The sequence below is a fragment of the Rutilus rutilus genome, assembly GCF_951802725.1.
Source record: "Rutilus rutilus genome assembly, chromosome: 9".
In the NCBI taxonomy this organism is placed as follows: Eukaryota; Metazoa; Chordata; class Actinopteri; order Cypriniformes; family Leuciscidae; genus Rutilus; species Rutilus rutilus.
Genome location: NC_140223.1, coordinates 17,898,396 through 17,917,419, shown reverse-complemented (window position 1 = coordinate 17,917,419; position 19,024 = coordinate 17,898,396). Strand labels below are relative to the sequence as shown.

Here is a 19,024-nt window from a genome sequence, read left to right as displayed (position 1 = left end):
TGAGTTTGCCAGCCCTACTCCAACTCCTCATATATGTGTGTTAGGACATCAAAAATGTGCTTGGGGATACTCCAGGACCAGGATTGGAAACCACTGTACTAGTACATAATTTAAAATACATCATTTAAAATACACCATTCACCATTGGAATTATGTAAAATAATAAAAAGTGGACAACGATATTAGTCACTATTGGATTACTTAATATTCATTTAAAAAAGGACTAGAAAAACATATACTTTTTAGTTTTAAGAAATAAATGTTAAAATGGCTTGCCATAATGTCCATGGTCATAGAACTCAGTTCCTGGAGTGCCACTGTCCAGCAAAGTTTAGCTCCAACCCTAGTTACACACCTGAACCAGCTAACCAAGGTCTTCAGGATTATTAGAAACTTCTGGGCAGGTGTTTTGGAGCTGGTTGGAGCTAAACTTTGCAGAAAAGTAGCCCTCGAGGAGTGGAGTTCTACACATGTGTCATAGAGGAAGGTCTAAGAACATTGAAAGCAGGTTTTTTAAGGCCTGAAGTGCTGCATGACCCTTGATTTTTAAGTCTTGAGCCTTTTTGCATACCAAATATTTTTTTTTTTTTTTTTTTAAACAAAAATAGACAAGAATGTCTCCAGGAATCAGAGATATTTTTGTCTATTTCTGTTAAAAACTAAATATTTGACAAGTGAAAAGGCATAACATAACAACATACACTGAGGTGTTGCAACACAAAACATTCTTAAACCAGAGTCTACAAAAATGGCGTAGGGGAAATGTGTCTATTTATTTCAGCACTGAAATCTCCTATGATGCTATATGTTGTAAATTGTCAATTAATAGGCAGTTAATTTACATGCTCATTATTCAAACAAATTAAATTGAAATACCTTCTGAAAAGTATGAAAAATATGAAAAATGCATTAATAACAAATATTTGACATGTATAATTTTCACAAATTTAGAAGTAAAAGTACAAAATGAACAAATTTTCCTGACCTGTCCTGGTACATAAAAATGAATGCTAAGTTACATTAAAATATGGGGCAAAAAATTAAAAATAAATTATGTACATAAGGCAAGATCCTGATGGAGAATCATCACCAGCAGTGGCGTGCACAGACCTCTGCTGGGGGCATTCAGGGGGCATGGGGGCGGGGGTCCCCCTTGGTTGAAATCGCGTTCTGGAGGTTGTGATTGGGAAGATGGTCACCCTCAGTTGAAATCGTGTTTTAGGGTGCACCGCAATACGACCGAAAGTGCACTTTACTATAAGCGATTAAAGTGCACACCACTGATCACCAGTAGGTTGAATACTGCATTATGTAAGTCATGCATTAAGCGTTGTTCAAGGTTGTTAAAAAAAAACTGCAGATATGTGCATCTCCAGCACCAAATGTTTTTGTTCTAAATTTCCAAAACTCCTTAGAATTCTTCACTGGGAATCTGCACTTGCTGCCGCAACTATGCCGTGCTGTCGGAGTTGGTTCCTCAAAATCTGATTCTTAGACTTCCAATCTTCCACCTTTAAAAAACAAGAAGACAAAATAAAACTGTCAATGAGAACAATACAAAAGAGAGAAATAAAGAAAGTGATAAAGACAGATAGGAAAACATGCCAAGTCAAGTCACCTTTATTTACTGTATATAGTGCTTTATACGGTACAGGGATGCGTTTCCCAAAAGCATCTTAAGCCTCATAGGCATCGTAAGTAGATCATAGAGTCCTTTGATGCAATTGGTTTACGATCAACTTATGGTGGGGACACACCAAACCAATGCCAAAAAAGAAGAAAACGTTGGGGTGCTTGAACACACCGAAAGGACTACAGGCGACTGTCAACTAGCACACGCGTTCTGCGTCTGCATGTCAAGGAGATAACTGTCTATTTAAGCAGATATATATTCGTCATTCAAAAAGGGAAAGCAAAAGAACAGCCTTCTGTCTGTGCCATCATGACTTTGCTTGCTTTCATCACTTTTGCTCTTATTCTTGTGTTTGCTAAACTTGAACAGCTATAATCAGTTCACTCTCTAACCGACGGCCCGACACTGATATTACATGTTGAATCGGACCAAAAAAACCTAAGAAACTCTAGCTCTAAAAACCACTTATTATTCAGCTGATGTCAGTTCAGTGTTGATTCAGTTCAGCAACTGTGTAAAGTTCATCGATTATGAAGTTTAATTCAGCTATAAAGTATCTCTGCAGAAAACAGTGATGTCAACATTGAGCTCAGTTCAGTTCTCATCCGATAGATAGATAGATAAATAGATAGATCTATCCATCTATCTATCCATCTATCATATAACATATAGATAACGCCTAAAATGTTAATGTTGATCTTGGTTTTGCAAATTCATTTTAAATAACAAATTAGTTTTTTAAAACCTTTACCTAGTTTAAAATAATTCAGGTTCACTGTAAAATTTAAACTAGGATCAAAACTATGATTAAAGTGCAGCTGAATTATTAGATTCATTTAATCTAGATTTAAAATTAGCCCTAATTGATGCAAACAAGTAAAATACCTCTTGCCGTAACAGTTGGTTATCCATCCTCAACCTGTCAAGGCTGTTCATTTCATCTCCTAACCGGCTGTTACTTTGTCGCAGCTCCTGAATGTAATCGCAGGCCTTTGATAGAATCCCACCCTTACTCTGTAACACACAACAGCAGATATAATGGGGTTATGTGCAACACATTTCCATATTCTGTAAAACAGGTTGCATCGTGTTCAGGTCTTTTGTAGGTGCTTCGTTAAATAAAGAGCCGTTTTACTCAAGATCAAAGATGAGCATAACCGATGTCCATCACATATACAGACTGATGTCTAAAAGTTTTTAATTTTTCTAACATTAAGATATTTAAATCGAACAAAACATCAACAATAAAAGAACTAGCTAGGTTAGCTGATTAACTTAAAAGTCCATAGATATTGCCGTCAGTTCGTACTGCCAGTAACACTTTCTCCGACAAGCGGATGCAGTGAGAATTATTTTCCTGACATTATTTGTTCATGTGGCGTGCGGCATACAGCCTATCCAGTAGATATTGCTGATACAATTATATTCACAAAACTAACACATACCTGTCCAGTTTTAGTGGCATCAATGGTGCAGTCTGGAATTGTTTTTGAGAGCTGAACAATCCAGTTGTTAATCTTGTCTCTGCGTCTTCGCTCAACTGTAAAGTGGTTTGAAAATAATCACTCACAGATATATTACACAACAACCTGCATGTAATTTTCAAGAATTTTTCAATTGAAAACCTTTACCTTCATTGTGCTGAGCTCGCCTTTTATCATCTCTAGACGTTCTTGGCCCCTCTGACTTACTGCAAATATTGAAAAAGTGTGTTACAACTGTTTTTTCTTCTTCTTTGGGACCATAAGCTAATCCATGAATTCAAAATGTAAATGTCTAGGGAGAAACAATGAGTTGTATTAGCAACACTTCAAAGATTGGAAATACAACTTACAACAGATATCCATTACTTTTTAATTCATTTTACAAAAAAACAGTAGTTTGAATACCTCTGCTCCCAACTACTAGAATATGGAAATAACTTTTACTGTATCTTCTGACTGCACTACAAAAAAAGTGATGTTCTTCCTCAGTATATTTGTCTTCCAGTTGTTTTTCCAGCGAAAAAGTCTAAAGAGTCTTGTTTTCTGTGAAAATTTTTGTTTTGAATATTTGTTTTTGCTTTAATCATTAACTTAATTTTGTAAAAAAATTTAAGAGTTCATTTTACATTTGGATCTTGAGTAAATGTATTTAGATTTTAAGATGTTTCGATATTTGTTTGGAAAACAGGATAAAAATACTAAGGAAGATATTGAGTCTCATTCACTAAGCATGCGTACGCACAAATTTGTGCGTGACATCTGTGTACGAACCATGGAAATGGTTTGGCCGTGTTTTATGCAAATGACTAACCTCATGCACGCGGCCGCTCATTAAAAACACTCCAAATTCACATTAGAACGAGATTAAGAACAAATTCATGTGCGTACGCTTGTGTTGTGAATTAGGCGGAGATTTTTCGTGAGAAGGTCTCCTGTGCGTACAAATACGAAATGATCCACGCAATTATTAGTGAATGAGACCCATTCATTTTTATGCAATGCATGCTACATTTAATGCTATGACTTTGTGAATTTAAGACTGTCCGCTCTTTTTAAGCCGTTAATTTGTGTAAGGGCGAATTAAGAATTTTTAAGACCCGCAAACACTGTCATACGTTTATTAACAGCTCAATTACACTATATTTTTAACATTTAATATAAAATAGAATAATGGCATGCTTAGACTGATATCAAAATAATAAACTGAGTTTATTATTTTGATTTATTTATATTTTTTATTATTGTTTGTGGTCACTGTGGTCAATAAAGATAGCGAAACAGCAATAACTGAAAAGAGAAATGTATTAAACGACTGAGTGCTTTTAAGAGGCTGGAAAAGGCAACATTACGCATTGTAAGGTTGTGTACGAGGTGCAATAGACCTCTGGTTGGCTCCAGTAAGGACCTCCTGCGGAGACATCATAACATACAACTGACCTAAAGCAGGAGCAAAAAAGCAAACAAATAAATATAAAAAACTGAACTGAACAGAACTGTTGCATTGTTGTGTATTCATGCAGATAATAAAACTGAAAAGGGTTTAATGATGTACCTGCAGGAGCACTCTGACTAAGCAGAGCATCTGAGGCCTGAACACTGGTCACCATTGTGCCTGCTGCAGCGTCTGAGATAGTAGCAGGATAATACGTGTAATGGGTTTCTGTGCCATCTCCATCTAAGCCTTCTGAATGAGAGAAAACAGCCTGAAAGACATTTAAATTAAGTTAGTTGTAATCAGATTTATTTATATGATCTATTTCAGGTAAAATAATAAAGGCTTTTCCACCTGTGTGACAGGCTGTGTTGTAGCTGGAAACCCAGTAACTACACTAACAGCTGTTGCACCATCAGTTTGAGCTTCCAGCTGTCCATCTGCGACCTGGATTACTCGATATGTAACCTAAAGAAAATTAAGATGGAAAATGATGTTACGCAATATAATCTTTCAGAACTACACTCGTCTGTACATACTACCTAAAGTGAAAAAGAGAGATCACAGCTAAATCTTCGGAAAGAACATTTTATGGGAAGAATTTAGGTTGGTTTAAACCTGGTATTAACATCTGTCTGGCATGGACAGTCACAGCAGCACTAAATACATTTGTAAAATTGTTCCCCAAAAGCACTCAAAAGGTCATGTCTGTGGAATGTTTGAGAGCAAAAGTGAGTCTGTCTTTCTTGACTGACCACTTGTGATCAGATGACTGAGACGAATGTCACTACCAGGTGTAAACTGGGCCTAAGTTCTTACTCAGGTTTGAATATAGCCCTTCCTCCCCATCTCCTACCTGCCCTGAGGGAGGGTACAGCTCCCCTACCTGCCCCCCAGCTCCCTCTGTCTTGAAGAGGTATTTAATCGGCTGCTCCGAAGAAAACGTAGAAGCAGACTGTATAGTTGTGATTGCCGATGGGTCCTCTGCAGTAGCAACTGCCCCTGAGAAAAGAAACCACACACATCAATTCTCAAAATATATATTTTTTAAAACTGACATTACTGCATTGCTTAATCTGATAATACCTTCTTCAATGACTGGAACATTGACATCAGGTTCAGAACTTTTCTGTTGTCTGAAAACAATATTTTAGATCATAGTGTAGTTATAGTGCACATATACAGATAATTTCTAATCAGTGACAGTAATACTTGCTACTAACCCTTTCATATCCACAGTCAGTATGTAACAGGAAAAAGTGCCTTTACTCCTTGTTGCCTGATCAAATCTGTAATGGAGCCAATAGAGAAAACCAACTATTTGAACGTTAGCACCAAGTTACTTGTGATATATACAGATAATAACCAGTATTAACAGAACTAGCCAACAGGAGTCACTCCTTACATTAGTACGCTGGTTGTGTATTACAAGGTAAATATTTTATAATAAAATAAATAAATATTATATTGCAGGCAATAGGCTAACAAAAAAAAAAACTGCACACAAAGAGATTTATAAGCCATATCAATGGACATTATAGACTCAGTTAAAAAAGGATAGCTAGCTAGCTCCTAGCAGAGCAATCTGGAAAGCATAGACAAATAACGAAGCATGTTTTAAACGAACGAGAATAAATAATTTGCATCTACATATAGCCATCATAAAATTGGTATTGAAATAATGAAAAGAAACATGGGGTTTAATTTACATCTCACCGTTTACTGTTCTCGTGTCGTCTTGTTTACAAGAGGGGCAACCGGGCGGTTCGGTTTTGCGCATGCGCACATAATCAGCTTCAACCTTTTACAGTCTATGGCTTCAACACAGGACATCATCGTCGATTGATACTATCTAGCAGTGTTTCCCAACCTTTTTTCAGCCACGGCACCCTTTGAAATAAAAAATAATAATAATTGTGCCACCCTACACTAGTGTTGTTATGAAACTACTTTGATACGATACCTTGAAATGTATCGATTTTCAATACCACAGGGACGAACCGCCTACTGTCATATAGGCTAGACTTGATATTTTAAATATTATTAAAAAAAAAAAAATTGTCCATCCATTGAAAGTCTAGGAATCAGTCATTTCTTCTGAAGAGATCACTTTATATGGTGACGTATTTAATTGAGGCTTTTATTCATACATTGCTCAATTTCCATTCAAGGGTTCGATCCCTTGTCGGGAGACATGACCATTCTGAGAAGTGTTAGAGCACTGAGCTATTAGCCCAGGAAAACCCAGACGAACTTCCGGCAAATTTAGATCTGCTCTGTAAGTCAGTCTGGCCAAGAGCCCATTTCCAATCTTTCCAAATCTTGGCACTAGAGGTGGGCGGATCGATCCTGAAGTATCGATACTATCAATACTGACGTGTATCGAAAAGGATCGATCCTCACATAAAAATATCGATCCAAATGTGTGTTTTTTTTTACCAGTAATTTTTATTAATTTAGCACGCAATTCAGTGCGTAAAATAAGCTTCTAAGTGGAAAAATAAGCGAATGTTAGCAGATAATTGTGTAGGATAGAACTTTTTCTCCTAGTCATCTGGATACAAGACGAAACCAATCAATCACAGAGAGCGTTCGATGCTGGTGCTTCGCCGAGCTCACAGGCCCAGTGCGTTTGGGAAACGAAGCCTTGCTTAGATGACAGAGAAACAATCGGGAGTTATTTTGCAATAAACAAAGCAAAAGTGTATATAACGGTTCAAAATGTTGACGTCAGTAAGATTTTTTTAATGAAATTAATATTTTTATTCAACAAGGATCGATGCATTAAATTGATCAAAAGTGACAGTCAAGGGTTTTTCACTGTTAAAAATCTACTTCATATAAATGCTGTTCTTTCAACTTTGTTCATCAAATAATTCTGCATAAAATGTATCATGGTTTCCACAAAAAATATGAAACTGTTTTCAACATTGATAATAATAAGAAATGTTTCCTGAGCTGTAAATCAGCATATTAAAATGAATTATCATCATGACTGGAGTAATGATGCCGAAAATTCAGCTTTGATCACTTGAATAAATTACAGTTTAGTATGACATAGCAAACAGATAGCCTATGTTAAATTGTAATATTACAGTTTTTATTGTATTTTTGATCAAATAAATGCAGAAGAGAATTAAATATCTTACAGACCCCAAACTTTTGAACAGTAGGCTAGTGTACAATAGCACTTTTACTATAATTAGGGTAGTTTTGTAAAAGTCACTGACTAATAATAATTACAGGCGAGTTGAGAGCACAAATCACAAAATATTTAGTAGTCATGAAAACGTATTCAAATTTAGCATATTAATGATGCATTCACCTCATAAATCATGACACACTGCTCTAGCACAGGAAAGTGCATACAAGTTCAAGTGCATGCTTTTAAAATGAAAAAGTATTGGTATCGGTATCGATATCGGCGATATTGGCCCTGTATTTACTTGGTATCGGATCGATACCGAAATTTGCAGTATCGCCCACCAGTGCTTGGCACTACAAAAATTGAGGCGGGCTTCACACGATGACGATCGCTCTGATTGGTTTTAGGTCTGAGCGACGTCCGTTGGTGACGCCCCTTTGGAAATTGGATGTGAATGAAGCTTCGCCAGACCCACTGGTGTAAACCAGGCTACTGAGCTATGCACAACGCCAATTGTTTTATCCACAAGACACATACTTATAATTTACTGCTTAAAAAATGTCATGCATGTATAGTTTTATTATTTTACGTTAAATCTTACAATATGACAATCCGTAAATATATTGATAAATAAGTATTCCTAAAAATATGCATTATTACATTTTAAAACTATGATAAAATAAACTGTTAAACAATCAGTCGATTTCAGTATTTATTGTGTGCACGTATATTTAAACAATTATTTTTTATTACAACAAACAATTCTGCCCTTAATAGAGTTAAATTTAAACGTTAGCGTAGCCTACTTGGTTATCAAGGAGACAAAAGTGTCAGTGTATGATTGATGTGAAACATGAAGAGAACAAAGAAAAATCAAGGTTAATATCACTTGTGAGCAGAATATTTTTTTATTGTGTGCCATTTATATTTAAGCTGTAATGAATTTCTGCTTCCTTCTGCTGAACACAAAATAAAATATTTTGACAATGACTTCTAGCCTAGAAATCTAGACACACCCTAGCGGCAGCAAAATTTATTTAGGGTGGTCTAGCAACTCTCCGTTGACTTTCGAGCTGGAAAAACCAAACTCAGGTCAGGCCAATAACATCGCGTATAGAGTAGGCGGGGCGGGGTTAACATAATGACGACAGAGTTGCGACGGTTCCCTGCTACTTGAAAACAAAGAATGGCTGCTCCTGCTGGCGAACAGTGGTCTTTCGAATCGGCTTTGGCCGCGACTCTGGAGGACTTGGAGTTAAGCTTTTCTTTGAGAAAAGAGCAAAGAACGGCACTTAAGTCATTTTTAAAAAAGGAAGATGTGTTCGGAGTTTTGCCGACTGGATACAGCAAAAGTTTAATATACCAACTAGCCTTCTTCGTTGCTCTGATTGGTTGTAGTGCAGAGGGATTTTGAGAGACAACCGTTTATCCCGCCCCTCGGATTGAACCGTGCCAATGGTTAGCCAGACCTAACATCTAGGTCTGGCTTGCCAGGTTAAATGACTTAAAGGGATACTCCACTTTTTTCGGAAATATGCTCATTTTACATCTCCCCCAGAGTTGAACAGATGAGTTTTACCGTTTTAGAATCCATTCAGCCGAACTCCGGGTCTGACGGTACCACTTTTAGCATAGCTTAGCACAGATCATTGATTCTGATGAGTCCAGTAGCATTTCTTTCAAAATGACCAAAGAGTTTCAATATTTTTCCTATTTAAAACTTGACTCTTCTGTAGTTAAACCGTGTACTAAGATCGACGGAAAATGAAAAGTTGCGATTTTCTAAGCCTATATGACTAGGAACTACTCTCATTCCGGCGTAATAATCAAGGAACTGTGCGGCTGTACCATGGGTGCAGCAGGCGTAATGATATGACGCAGCGCCTGAAAATAGGTCTAATAGGTTAGACAAACTTAGTCCCGGTCACGTTGGAAGAAGTTACCGAGCTGGGGACTATTTTCAGGCGCTGCGTCATATCATTACGCCTGCTGCACTCATGGTACAGCTGCACAGTTCCTTGATTATTACGCCGGAATGAGAGTAGTTCCTAGCCATATAAGCTTAGAAAATCGCAACTTTTCATTTTCCGTCGATCTTAGTACACGGTTTAACTACAGAAGAGTCAAGTTTTAAATAGGAAAAATATTGAAACTCTTTGGTCATTTTGAAAGAAATGCTACTGGACTCATCAGAATCAATGATCTATGCTAAGCTATGCTAAAAGTGGTACCGTCAGACCAGGCGCGGATTTATGGGTGGGCCTGGGTGGGCATGTGCCCACCCAGATTGACCGGTGGCCCACCCAATCAGATTAATATAAACAATTAAAAATTTTAATTTTAATAATAATAATAATAATAATGAACTAATAAATCATTTCATTTTAATAGTGTCCTGAGGACATTTATGTACAATAGCTACGAAAAATAGCTACAAAAGAAAAATTTTATGTCGGCATATCACGTGTCAGTCCATTGATGCTATCACGCAACTCATCTCTGTGCGAGCACTGACTTAACATTGTGATAGTGACTCGCGTGACAGACAGATGAACTTTAGGTTTAAAGCAGCCGGGAGGACTGACTGACATGAGTACAAGGTAGTTAAATTCACTACCTAAGTACCGATCTGCTATTGTTGACATTTATCAGGCGTGTAACATAGGCGTAATTTGCGGGTGGGACATGTCCCCACCACTTTTTAAAACATCTCGCGGCACGAATGTACCAATTCTACAAATAAATTAAACATCTCCAGTTAACCAGCAGAGCATTCATTTCGTTCGTTTGTTAAATAAGAGACGATCTAGCGCTGAAATGTGTTTTTTTAAATCAGGTGATGAAAGTTGCCGCTGCGATAAGTGGCGCTGATACAGTGTTCTCTCGTGTGGCTCGCGCACACACCGCACTGTCTTGACTCGACGCGCGCTTCAATCCGTTGCGGATACTCTCTATTCGTTGTGGCGAAATCACACATCATAATGCACACGTGTCCCTCCTTGATATACAACCACTGATGAACATAATCAGTTTTGATTAAAAAAAAAAAAACTATTCTGGAGCGGATTAGATCCCACAACCTCTGACACTGTTGGCGAAAGTTCTACCACTGGACCATTTAGATGTACGTTACTCGACATCTATACTTATATCTAAGTATTTTAGTCACACAAAAATTCTATCATACAGCATAGGCTACATCTCATTAAACGACAAATGTAGCATATACTATTTAAATCGGTGGACATCGTAATGTTATTGTACAATGTACATATAATTTAGCAAAGTTACGCCACTGAGCGTGTATATAAGCTTAAAAAACCGAGGCCCCCCGTATATTCACCAGGCCCACCTATTAATGACATTCTGTATCCGCCACTGCGTCAGACCCGGAGTTCGGCTGAATGGATTCTAAAACGGTAAAACTCATCTGTTTAACTCTGGGGGAGATGTAAAATGAGCATATTTCCGAAAAAAGTGGAGTATCCCTTTAAATAGTATGGGGGAAATACTATGCACGTCCAGGGTTCTCAAGTGTCACTCATTTCGGTCTTTTGTCACGCACTCCCGCCACACGTATTTCTCACGCGGAAAAACTATTTATAATATATTTAATATGCCGCAGCGCCCAACATTTCTCTGGCCGCGCCGCTCTCACTATTACCCCTTTTCCACCAAGGCAGTGCTGGTGCCGGTTCGGAGCCGGTGCCTACCCGCGAACCAGTTCTTTATGTTTCGACAGACAAAGAACCGGTTCTCGGCCAGGAAAATTGGTTCCAAAGCCAATGGAACCGGCAGGAATCAAGCGCGTCTTCCCTAGAGTTCTTAGTCGAGCCTGCCACTTATCAGCCAATCAAAAAAAGAAAGGGCCTACACAATAGCCAATCAGAAAATAGCACTATAGTTTCTGGGTAAGATTTAACGCAACAACCAATGAAAAAAAAAGCATATCCTGGAATTGTTCACGTGATTCTGCCCGAAAGTTTCGTTCACCCATAGAGGAAATCACTCCGTATATAACTTTGAGCACAGAGTAAGTCATGATCTCCTGTTTTAACGTTACAACAAATTCACAACTTGTTTGACACAAAAAGTGACAACTTAACTGCTGTTAGAGAATGTTTCCCAGATAATTAGCATCAGTTTTTCATGAGTGTGTGTAACTTAGCCAACAGTTTTACAGCCTGTTCACTGACAACACGTGCTCAGAACAAGTAGTCTAGGCCTAGTCATATTTTCGTTATCACACGATGACTGACATATTGTCACATTATAAACATCTCTCTATCCAAATAGGCTTAATAATTTTATTAGCACTAAATAAATTAAAGTGTATTGCATAGTCGATGTTATAGGTCACTTTTAAAATCATGTATTTTATAATTATATCCTAGCCATGGATGCATTAATCTGTCTTTCAAAGATGTCAGGTAAAATGCAATTAAGCATCCTCTCATTTGCCCTGAGAGGAAAGCCCCCTAAAAAGGCCGGGTTAGAGGATGCTGGCCCAGAGAAGGTGGTGAAAAGGGTAGACCCATTAGAGGAGGAGACAGAGGAAGAGACAGTGCAGGTGGAAGGCAACAAGTCCAAAAAGGCAACAGACACTTACAATAAACAACACCAGTCAAAATCTCTCTCTCTCTCTCTCTCTCTCTCACACACACATGCGGAAATTGAATAAATACTTTGTATTTGGTATATGAGCAATTATTATTAATAACAACAACAAAAACACTAATAATAATATTATTAATGAAACACCCCCGTTCCCGTGACCCGTCCAACCCGCCCCCCCTTTGACCCCCTTGAGAGCCCTGGAAGTCAATCGGGCCCATCAACTGTTTGGTTACCCATATTCTTCAAAATATATTTTGTGTTCATCAGAAGAAAGAAATTCATACAGGTTTGGAACAACTTGACGGTGAGTACATTTTCAGAATTTTCATTTGTGTGGTTAAGCGTTTTCAAACCAAGTCGTCAAAAGGAAAAGGAACGCCATTCCAGACCGGAAGTAACTTTTTAGATTTTGATTAAATATTACCACAAAAAAAAAATAAAAATCTGTGTATTAACATGCAAGGATTAATTGGTTACCCTAAGACCAGTAATGTGTGCTAACAAAGCAAATAGGGTCAATTTTGATTTCATGAGGACTTTAACAGAATTAATGGGGAAAAGCCACTTGGGTCATTTTGATAATTGATGATCCAAAAATAAGTTGACTGTTAAAAGAAAACATGTGACAACATTAAGTGTAGGTATAAAAGGTAAAACCTGTGAGGACTTGTTATTAAACATAACATAATACATAACTTGAGATGTGGTGACACTGTTATATAAATGTTCACTGCGTTCAGAAAAAAAAAGAAAAAGAAAAAAAAATTGTCTCATGATGCATGCATACTAGGGTGGTCCTTATTTTTAAAGTCTCCAATTGTCATGCTCTTAACCCTTTAAATTGTTCCTTTATATAAGAAAATACAGCATGCCAATTTTTATGGCAGTAACATAATTACTGGTAGCTCAATAGCTTTAAACTTTCTGAGATTTTGATGATTTTCGTAAAAATAGATCATTTGAATTGGTATTGTACCTGGCTAGTAAAATTCCAAAAAAAACATCTCCATAAAAGCATCTAATGCACCATATATTCCTAAATATGTATTTTAGATACATATCTCAGTTTACTTATTGTAGAAACTAAATCCAAATTAATTCATCCATGACCCGGTTTAGCAGATTTACCTTTCCTGGTGGAATAAATACATATTTCTATTGATGATCACCTTGGTTATTGTTTGGGTTTAGAGCACATTTTTTGGTTTAAAAAAAAGACATTACGTTCCTTGAAATTGACCGGAACTTTGGCCGAATCAAGCAGATTATCAGGAGGCACAGGCAACCATACATGCAATGAAAGTAGTCAATGATCACGCCGAGAGAGGAGTGGCTCTGATTCAAGAATACAATGGCTATCTCACACACTCTGAAGAACAATTGCAGTTTCTCCTTCATGTGGTGGAAGATCACAGACGGATCTATCCAGACTGCAAAAAGTCAACACTGACTGCTGAGCATCAGAAATGAGGGATTGTTGAATATTGCTTTTTTTTAGATTGTTGTCATCGTTGTCATGTCAGTGTTGCTCTGATTTCAATAAAATGTATAGTTAATTTGCAGCAACTTTTAATATTACTTGCATATCACAATAACGCCGCACAGCTTAACATAGGCAATCTTCCACATGATTGAGCTACCTCTAAATATCATTTTTTTTGTCGACATTTTTGCATATTTCTAATTTTGAAGTTAAAAGGAACAGTTTAAGAGGTTAAGACATTAACATTTTGCAAAAAAAAAAAAAAAAAAAGGACTTAAGGATAAGGACCACCCTAATGCATACACTGTTGGGCATTGTTGAAATAGAAAAAAATTAAGTAGAAAGAGCATGAAAAGTGTGGTTTTTAGACCCAGGGCCAAACACATAATTTGGACAATGCAGTAAGTATATTATAGCTACTGAACAGATAAACACCTTCAGTGGTTGCGTGTTCCTAATACGTTTAAGTATAATGTTTCATATGCACACTCCACTCTTATGAGTTTGTTTTGAGTATAGGTTTCGAGTGGGGAACAACGTTTGATTTTACAAGTACGTTTCTTGGAAGAAAAGAAATGCCATTGACCACAGCAGTCTTGAGACATGTAGGAATGGTCCACCTGAGGGACAGACCTTGGGTCGCTCTGAAAGTAAAAAGAAGGCTCAATCTGTTAAAGGGTGTAGGATAATGCACAGATTAAAAAACAACAACAAATATAGCACATTTCATTACCTACATTTGCATAAATAATCATCTTTAGCAAGTGTTATGAAGTGTTCAAACCTGCTTTTTAACTGCAGGTTGACAATTTAGAAAGAATAAAGCATTCTGTTTATCACAGAATGCCCATTTTTCCAAATTTAGTGTTTCCCCCAACCTCATTCATTTTTAGGGAAATTAATGATAAGGTCATCTGTATCTTTCACATATTTTTGCATATTTACCATTATTTTCCGGTCAATTTCATTGTGATCAAATCCTTTACACTGACACTAACCTTTTCTTTTCTTATTGTATTGTACAGTCAGGTTCTTCTCTTCTTTACTTTTTCTTCGTGACAGAGAGCATGTGTAAATCTTGGTCTTGTTACGGTAAATGGTGGCATGATCTTTGATAATGAGTAGACATTTTCCAGATGCAGCATTTAAGTATGAAACATTGTCGTTTACCATTTCCCGGTTTGAGCTGCCAATTAGCGTTCTTGTGTTTTCTTCAACTTCATACAAGTCGCAGTTAAAGGGTGTGTCGTCACAAGCTGGGTAAAAACATTTAACCTTTAGGCTTTGGTTTTTGTAGACACATGCTGAGAATGTTCCATAATCTATTTTCTTTTCAGAATAGACAGCTGAGAAAGAAAATACAGAAAAGAAACTATAAATAAATAAATCTTATGTACTTATACTAAGGTATTACATATAAGTAGATTTGAAGTAAATTGTGATCTCTGGAAAGCAAAATAATAGTGTTATAATTCCTTTAAAGGAAAATTATCATTCCTTTATTATTATTAAAGGATAATTGTTTTTTGAATGACAAACAATATGTAAGTGTATAGAAGCAATGGGTGATTTTAAAAAACTTGATCTTGAAGACTTATCAAATCACATTAAGGACACAGTAAACTTGCTGGCCTATATGCTGCAAAAGGTTCACACCAAAACTATTTCAAGCAAGCATATCACATATAACTTTAGAGAACATTTCAGAAAACCTTTTGATTTGTTGCAAAATTTCACCCTTGATTTTTTTTTTTTTTTTTTTTGTATTGGTGTGAACATTTTTAAAATGTATCTGATACATTTGCACTATTTAAAGATGTAGATCTTCTATGTGGCTCTTACCCGGGAACAGGAGGACAGCGATAATCATTTCAATGTGCAAATGGCTCTCTGTGCAAGACAATAAAAATAAACTTTTGTAATATTTATTATTTGGTCTTTAAAAACATAAATGACACAACTAACTTAACAATAATTAAAGAGGACAACATCAAAGTCATTTGTTGACATACACAGAAAACTGGTATCTAGTTGAGTTGTTTTCATAGACAGTTTTTCTGTTCAAAATTTTCACAGGTTCAACAGGTTGAAGAAAATAATTCTAAAGTTCTTACCTTTGAACATTGTTACTGGAATATATTTGCGTTTTTTAGATGAATAATCCTTGTATATCAGTTATTTGAGATTGAGAGAAACATCTAACATTGTGGGCAGGGCTCAAATGAGCGAAATCGATAGTAATGTGATTTCATAGGGCTTTATAGCATTATATTGTGTGTGTGTGTGTGTGTGTGTGTGCTGGGGCGTGGAATGCATTGCCGGATGCATTACATAACAATATTACTCAATACTATTACTCAGAAAGGGTAGGAGAAGAAGAAAACTATGTGAATACCCCCTAATCTTTCTGATTGTTTTTACTATTCGTAGAAGTAGCATCCTTTTACTTTTTAACCACATCCTGTCTTCTTAAAAGAGCCTCAGCTATCACAGTCCATCAGTGTGCCTTTTACATGTGTTCCAACATCATGCATTATAAATGTAATGCACCATTAGAGGACTCAATATCACCATAGAGTGCCTTTGAGACTTCACAATTTCCCAAATAAAAAGCTGAGATTTTCCTATTTGTTGTATTAAGGAGACCATAAGATGTTAGAAATGCATGTTGGTCAAGCTCCAGCACTTTTTATAAATGAACTGCAAGCAGACAATGTACGGGCAAACCACAAAACATGTCCACCCTGTCACAAAATCAAAGTAGAGTATATACATTTTCATTGCATAGTGATTATAAAATTTAGATTTTCAGAAAGATATTTATTCCCTTTCTCAACCATGTATTTGGGAATATCATCTTTTTATAATGAAATTACCGCAAAATATTTGGTTCCCTATAAAATATGTGCACTTTTCTTTTTAAATAACATCTAACAACAAATATATTTGGTCAAACTTTCAAACAATGCTAACTGGATTAATTTCTTTATAAATAAATTAAGCAAACGGTTTTGCTAATTTGTTCAAATACTTTGCTTATTTTCATAAAAGATGAAGATGACAGGGTGGACAACTGAGCTGCGTTTCACTGAGAAACGTCATTCTCAAGCCGTCCTTGCGATGGCGGTTCGGGTTAAATAAGTTCTTCGAAGGTTTCATCAGACTCGCGCTCAGATTGAGGTGGTAAAATCGGCGTCATCGTTACTGTCTTTACAGTGTGTACAATCGCTGAGGACTTAAAGGGATATTTCACCGCTGGAAAGATGAATGTGTATGTAAATTGGGTCATTTATGTAGTAGAAATGTGAAATTATTTTAGAAGTTGGTGCCTTCTAGACTGAGAAGAGCCAGAAAATTTATTTTTGGCTCATGTGGATGAAAGACAACAACTCCCAGAATGCACTTGCTTCGCTGCCCTACGAGGCCACTTCCAAGCCACGCCTACCGGTTACAGAGGGCAGTATCAGAAGAAATTATACAACTAGGCTACTAGTTGACTCGAAACTGAAAAGACGCCGTTTTATCGTGAGATCCCACCCCCTATGGGCGGGTTGAAAACATGCGGAACGAGCTCCTACTACTGGCGGTAGTCTCTCGCCTCTGGCCAGAAAAGCCTCAGATGACGCAAAATGACGATTTTTGCGTCATCGGACATTTTTTTCCAGACACACAATACAGAAATATCTGGTCTCAGAGGGACATGAGGAAGGGAAGCACAGTCATTCGAAAATACTACCGGGTTTCTACTGATACAAAGCTTAATGCTAATTGTTGAAGTATCTCTTCTCTCTTCTGCAGAATATTACAAGATTGAAAAATATTAAGAATTTAAACAAGTTTACACATGCAGCAAGAAGAAAATTGCTGTCTATGAAAGAGGATGACTAAAATAAAAAGTCTTGCTATATCAGTGCAAGTAAAAGTTGTGAAGTTAATTTATACAGTTGAAAAAGGTATAGTATAACTTTTAAACTCACATGTAGTCATTTTATAGCTTTATCTATTGATTCTAAAGTGTATTTATATTACCTTCATATATTTATTCCTTTAAACATGTGCGTAATAATAATTGATAAAGTAAAATTGTACATGTGTGATCGATTAAGGGTATATCTAACATCTAAATCATACAAAATTATTATTCCAAATAAGCATTATTAAAAGCCAGGCGATTTTGTCTTTAAAAATCATTTGCTATGTAGTTGCCTTTAATTTGGAGTAGAAACAGGTGGAATGATTTTATCCTTTGCTCACAGCTGATTGGACTAAGTTCGGTTTGCAACCTCTTACCTGAAACATAACCTGTCCCGGACCAGGTTAGCCGTGGAGCGTAAGTTACTATGGCGATGGATACTGCTAAAAGCCAAACCACTTTCATGGTGCCTAAAACCCAGGGTTGGCGCAAACTAAACTGAAACATAGCTGGCTAGCTACCTAAACCGGCTTCATGATATAGGCCCCAAGAACAGAACAACATAGAACTGGAAGAAACAAAAGGCTTAAATAGACAACAAACAGAGGAACTAATGAGACTAATTAACGAGACACACCTGGGGCCTGTTTCAGAAAGGAGGTTAAGTGAAAACTCTGAGTATGTTAACCCTGAAATGAGAGGAAACTCTGGGTTTTCTGTTTCAGAATGGGAGGTATGTCAAACCCGAGATGGCAGAGTAAGTCAAGCCCGTTTCTGAAAGAGAGGTAACTTATACTCAGAGTCAGTTACCATGGTAACTTGGTGCAGGTCGGTGTAGAAATCGGTTTAAATGAGGCTAACCTGCTAAATGACGTTCAGTTAAGAACATCTTGCTGCGACCCCTCGAAGTAACCTAATAATTAGAATTCCCTTTAGGATTTCCCAATGTGGTTGGATGGATTGATGGCACACATATTCCCATCATTGCACCTTCCGAAAATGAAGCTGACTATGTCAACAGGAGGTCCATCCACAGTATTAATGTGCAGGTACACTGACAGCCTACTGTTTCTAATGGTCAAAGGCTACATCACAATACTGTAACATGTCTCATTCTTTGCACTGTCAAGATCATATGTGATGCTGCACATATCATCACAAATGTGGAGGCCAAGTGCCCCGGCTCTGTTCGTGACTCACGAATGTATCGCGAGTCAACCCTGAGCAGCAGGCTGGAAAGGGGTAAGTAAATGTATGTCCTATACACTTATTTCAATGTATGCATGTATGCAATGTATGCCGACCAACACTAATTAC

At 36.9% G+C, this 19,024-nt stretch overlaps 1 protein-coding gene and 1 long non-coding RNA gene across 5 annotated transcripts; both read right to left on the bottom strand.

Moving 5' to 3' along the window:
- Positions 1–80: 80 nt before the first annotated feature.
- usf1 (upstream transcription factor 1) lies at positions 81–6,389 on the bottom strand. 4 transcript variants are annotated; one of them, XM_084419954.1, is made up of 11 exons: positions 6,266–6,389; positions 5,773–5,838; positions 5,636–5,685; positions 5,406–5,551; positions 4,904–5,017; positions 4,670–4,820; positions 4,467–4,554; positions 3,265–3,323; positions 3,079–3,173; positions 2,519–2,647; positions 81–1,511 (listed from the first exon to the last, which is right to left on the bottom strand). In XM_084419954.1, exons 2-11 carry the CDS (start codon positions 5,778–5,780, stop codon positions 1,422–1,424), a joined length of 930 nt encoding a protein of 309 aa, XP_084276080.1. In that variant the 5' UTR covers positions 5,781–5,838; positions 6,266–6,389; the 3' UTR covers positions 81–1,421. The 4 variants fall into 4 exon arrangements, with proteins under 4 accessions (XP_084276080.1, XP_084276082.1, XP_084276081.1 ...); XM_084419956.1 differs by having other exon boundaries at positions 4,500–4,554; XM_084419955.1 differs by having other exon boundaries at positions 5,436–5,551.
- Positions 6,390–14,163: 7,774 nt separating this feature from the next.
- Positions 14,164–16,022, bottom strand: LOC311297240. The gene is made up of 4 exons (XR_014628782.1): positions 15,909–16,022; positions 15,637–15,684; positions 14,793–15,140; positions 14,164–14,438 (listed from the first exon to the last, which is right to left on the bottom strand). It is a non-coding gene; the product is annotated as an uncharacterized lncRNA (long non-coding RNA).
- Positions 16,023–19,024: the final 3,002 nt, after the last annotated feature.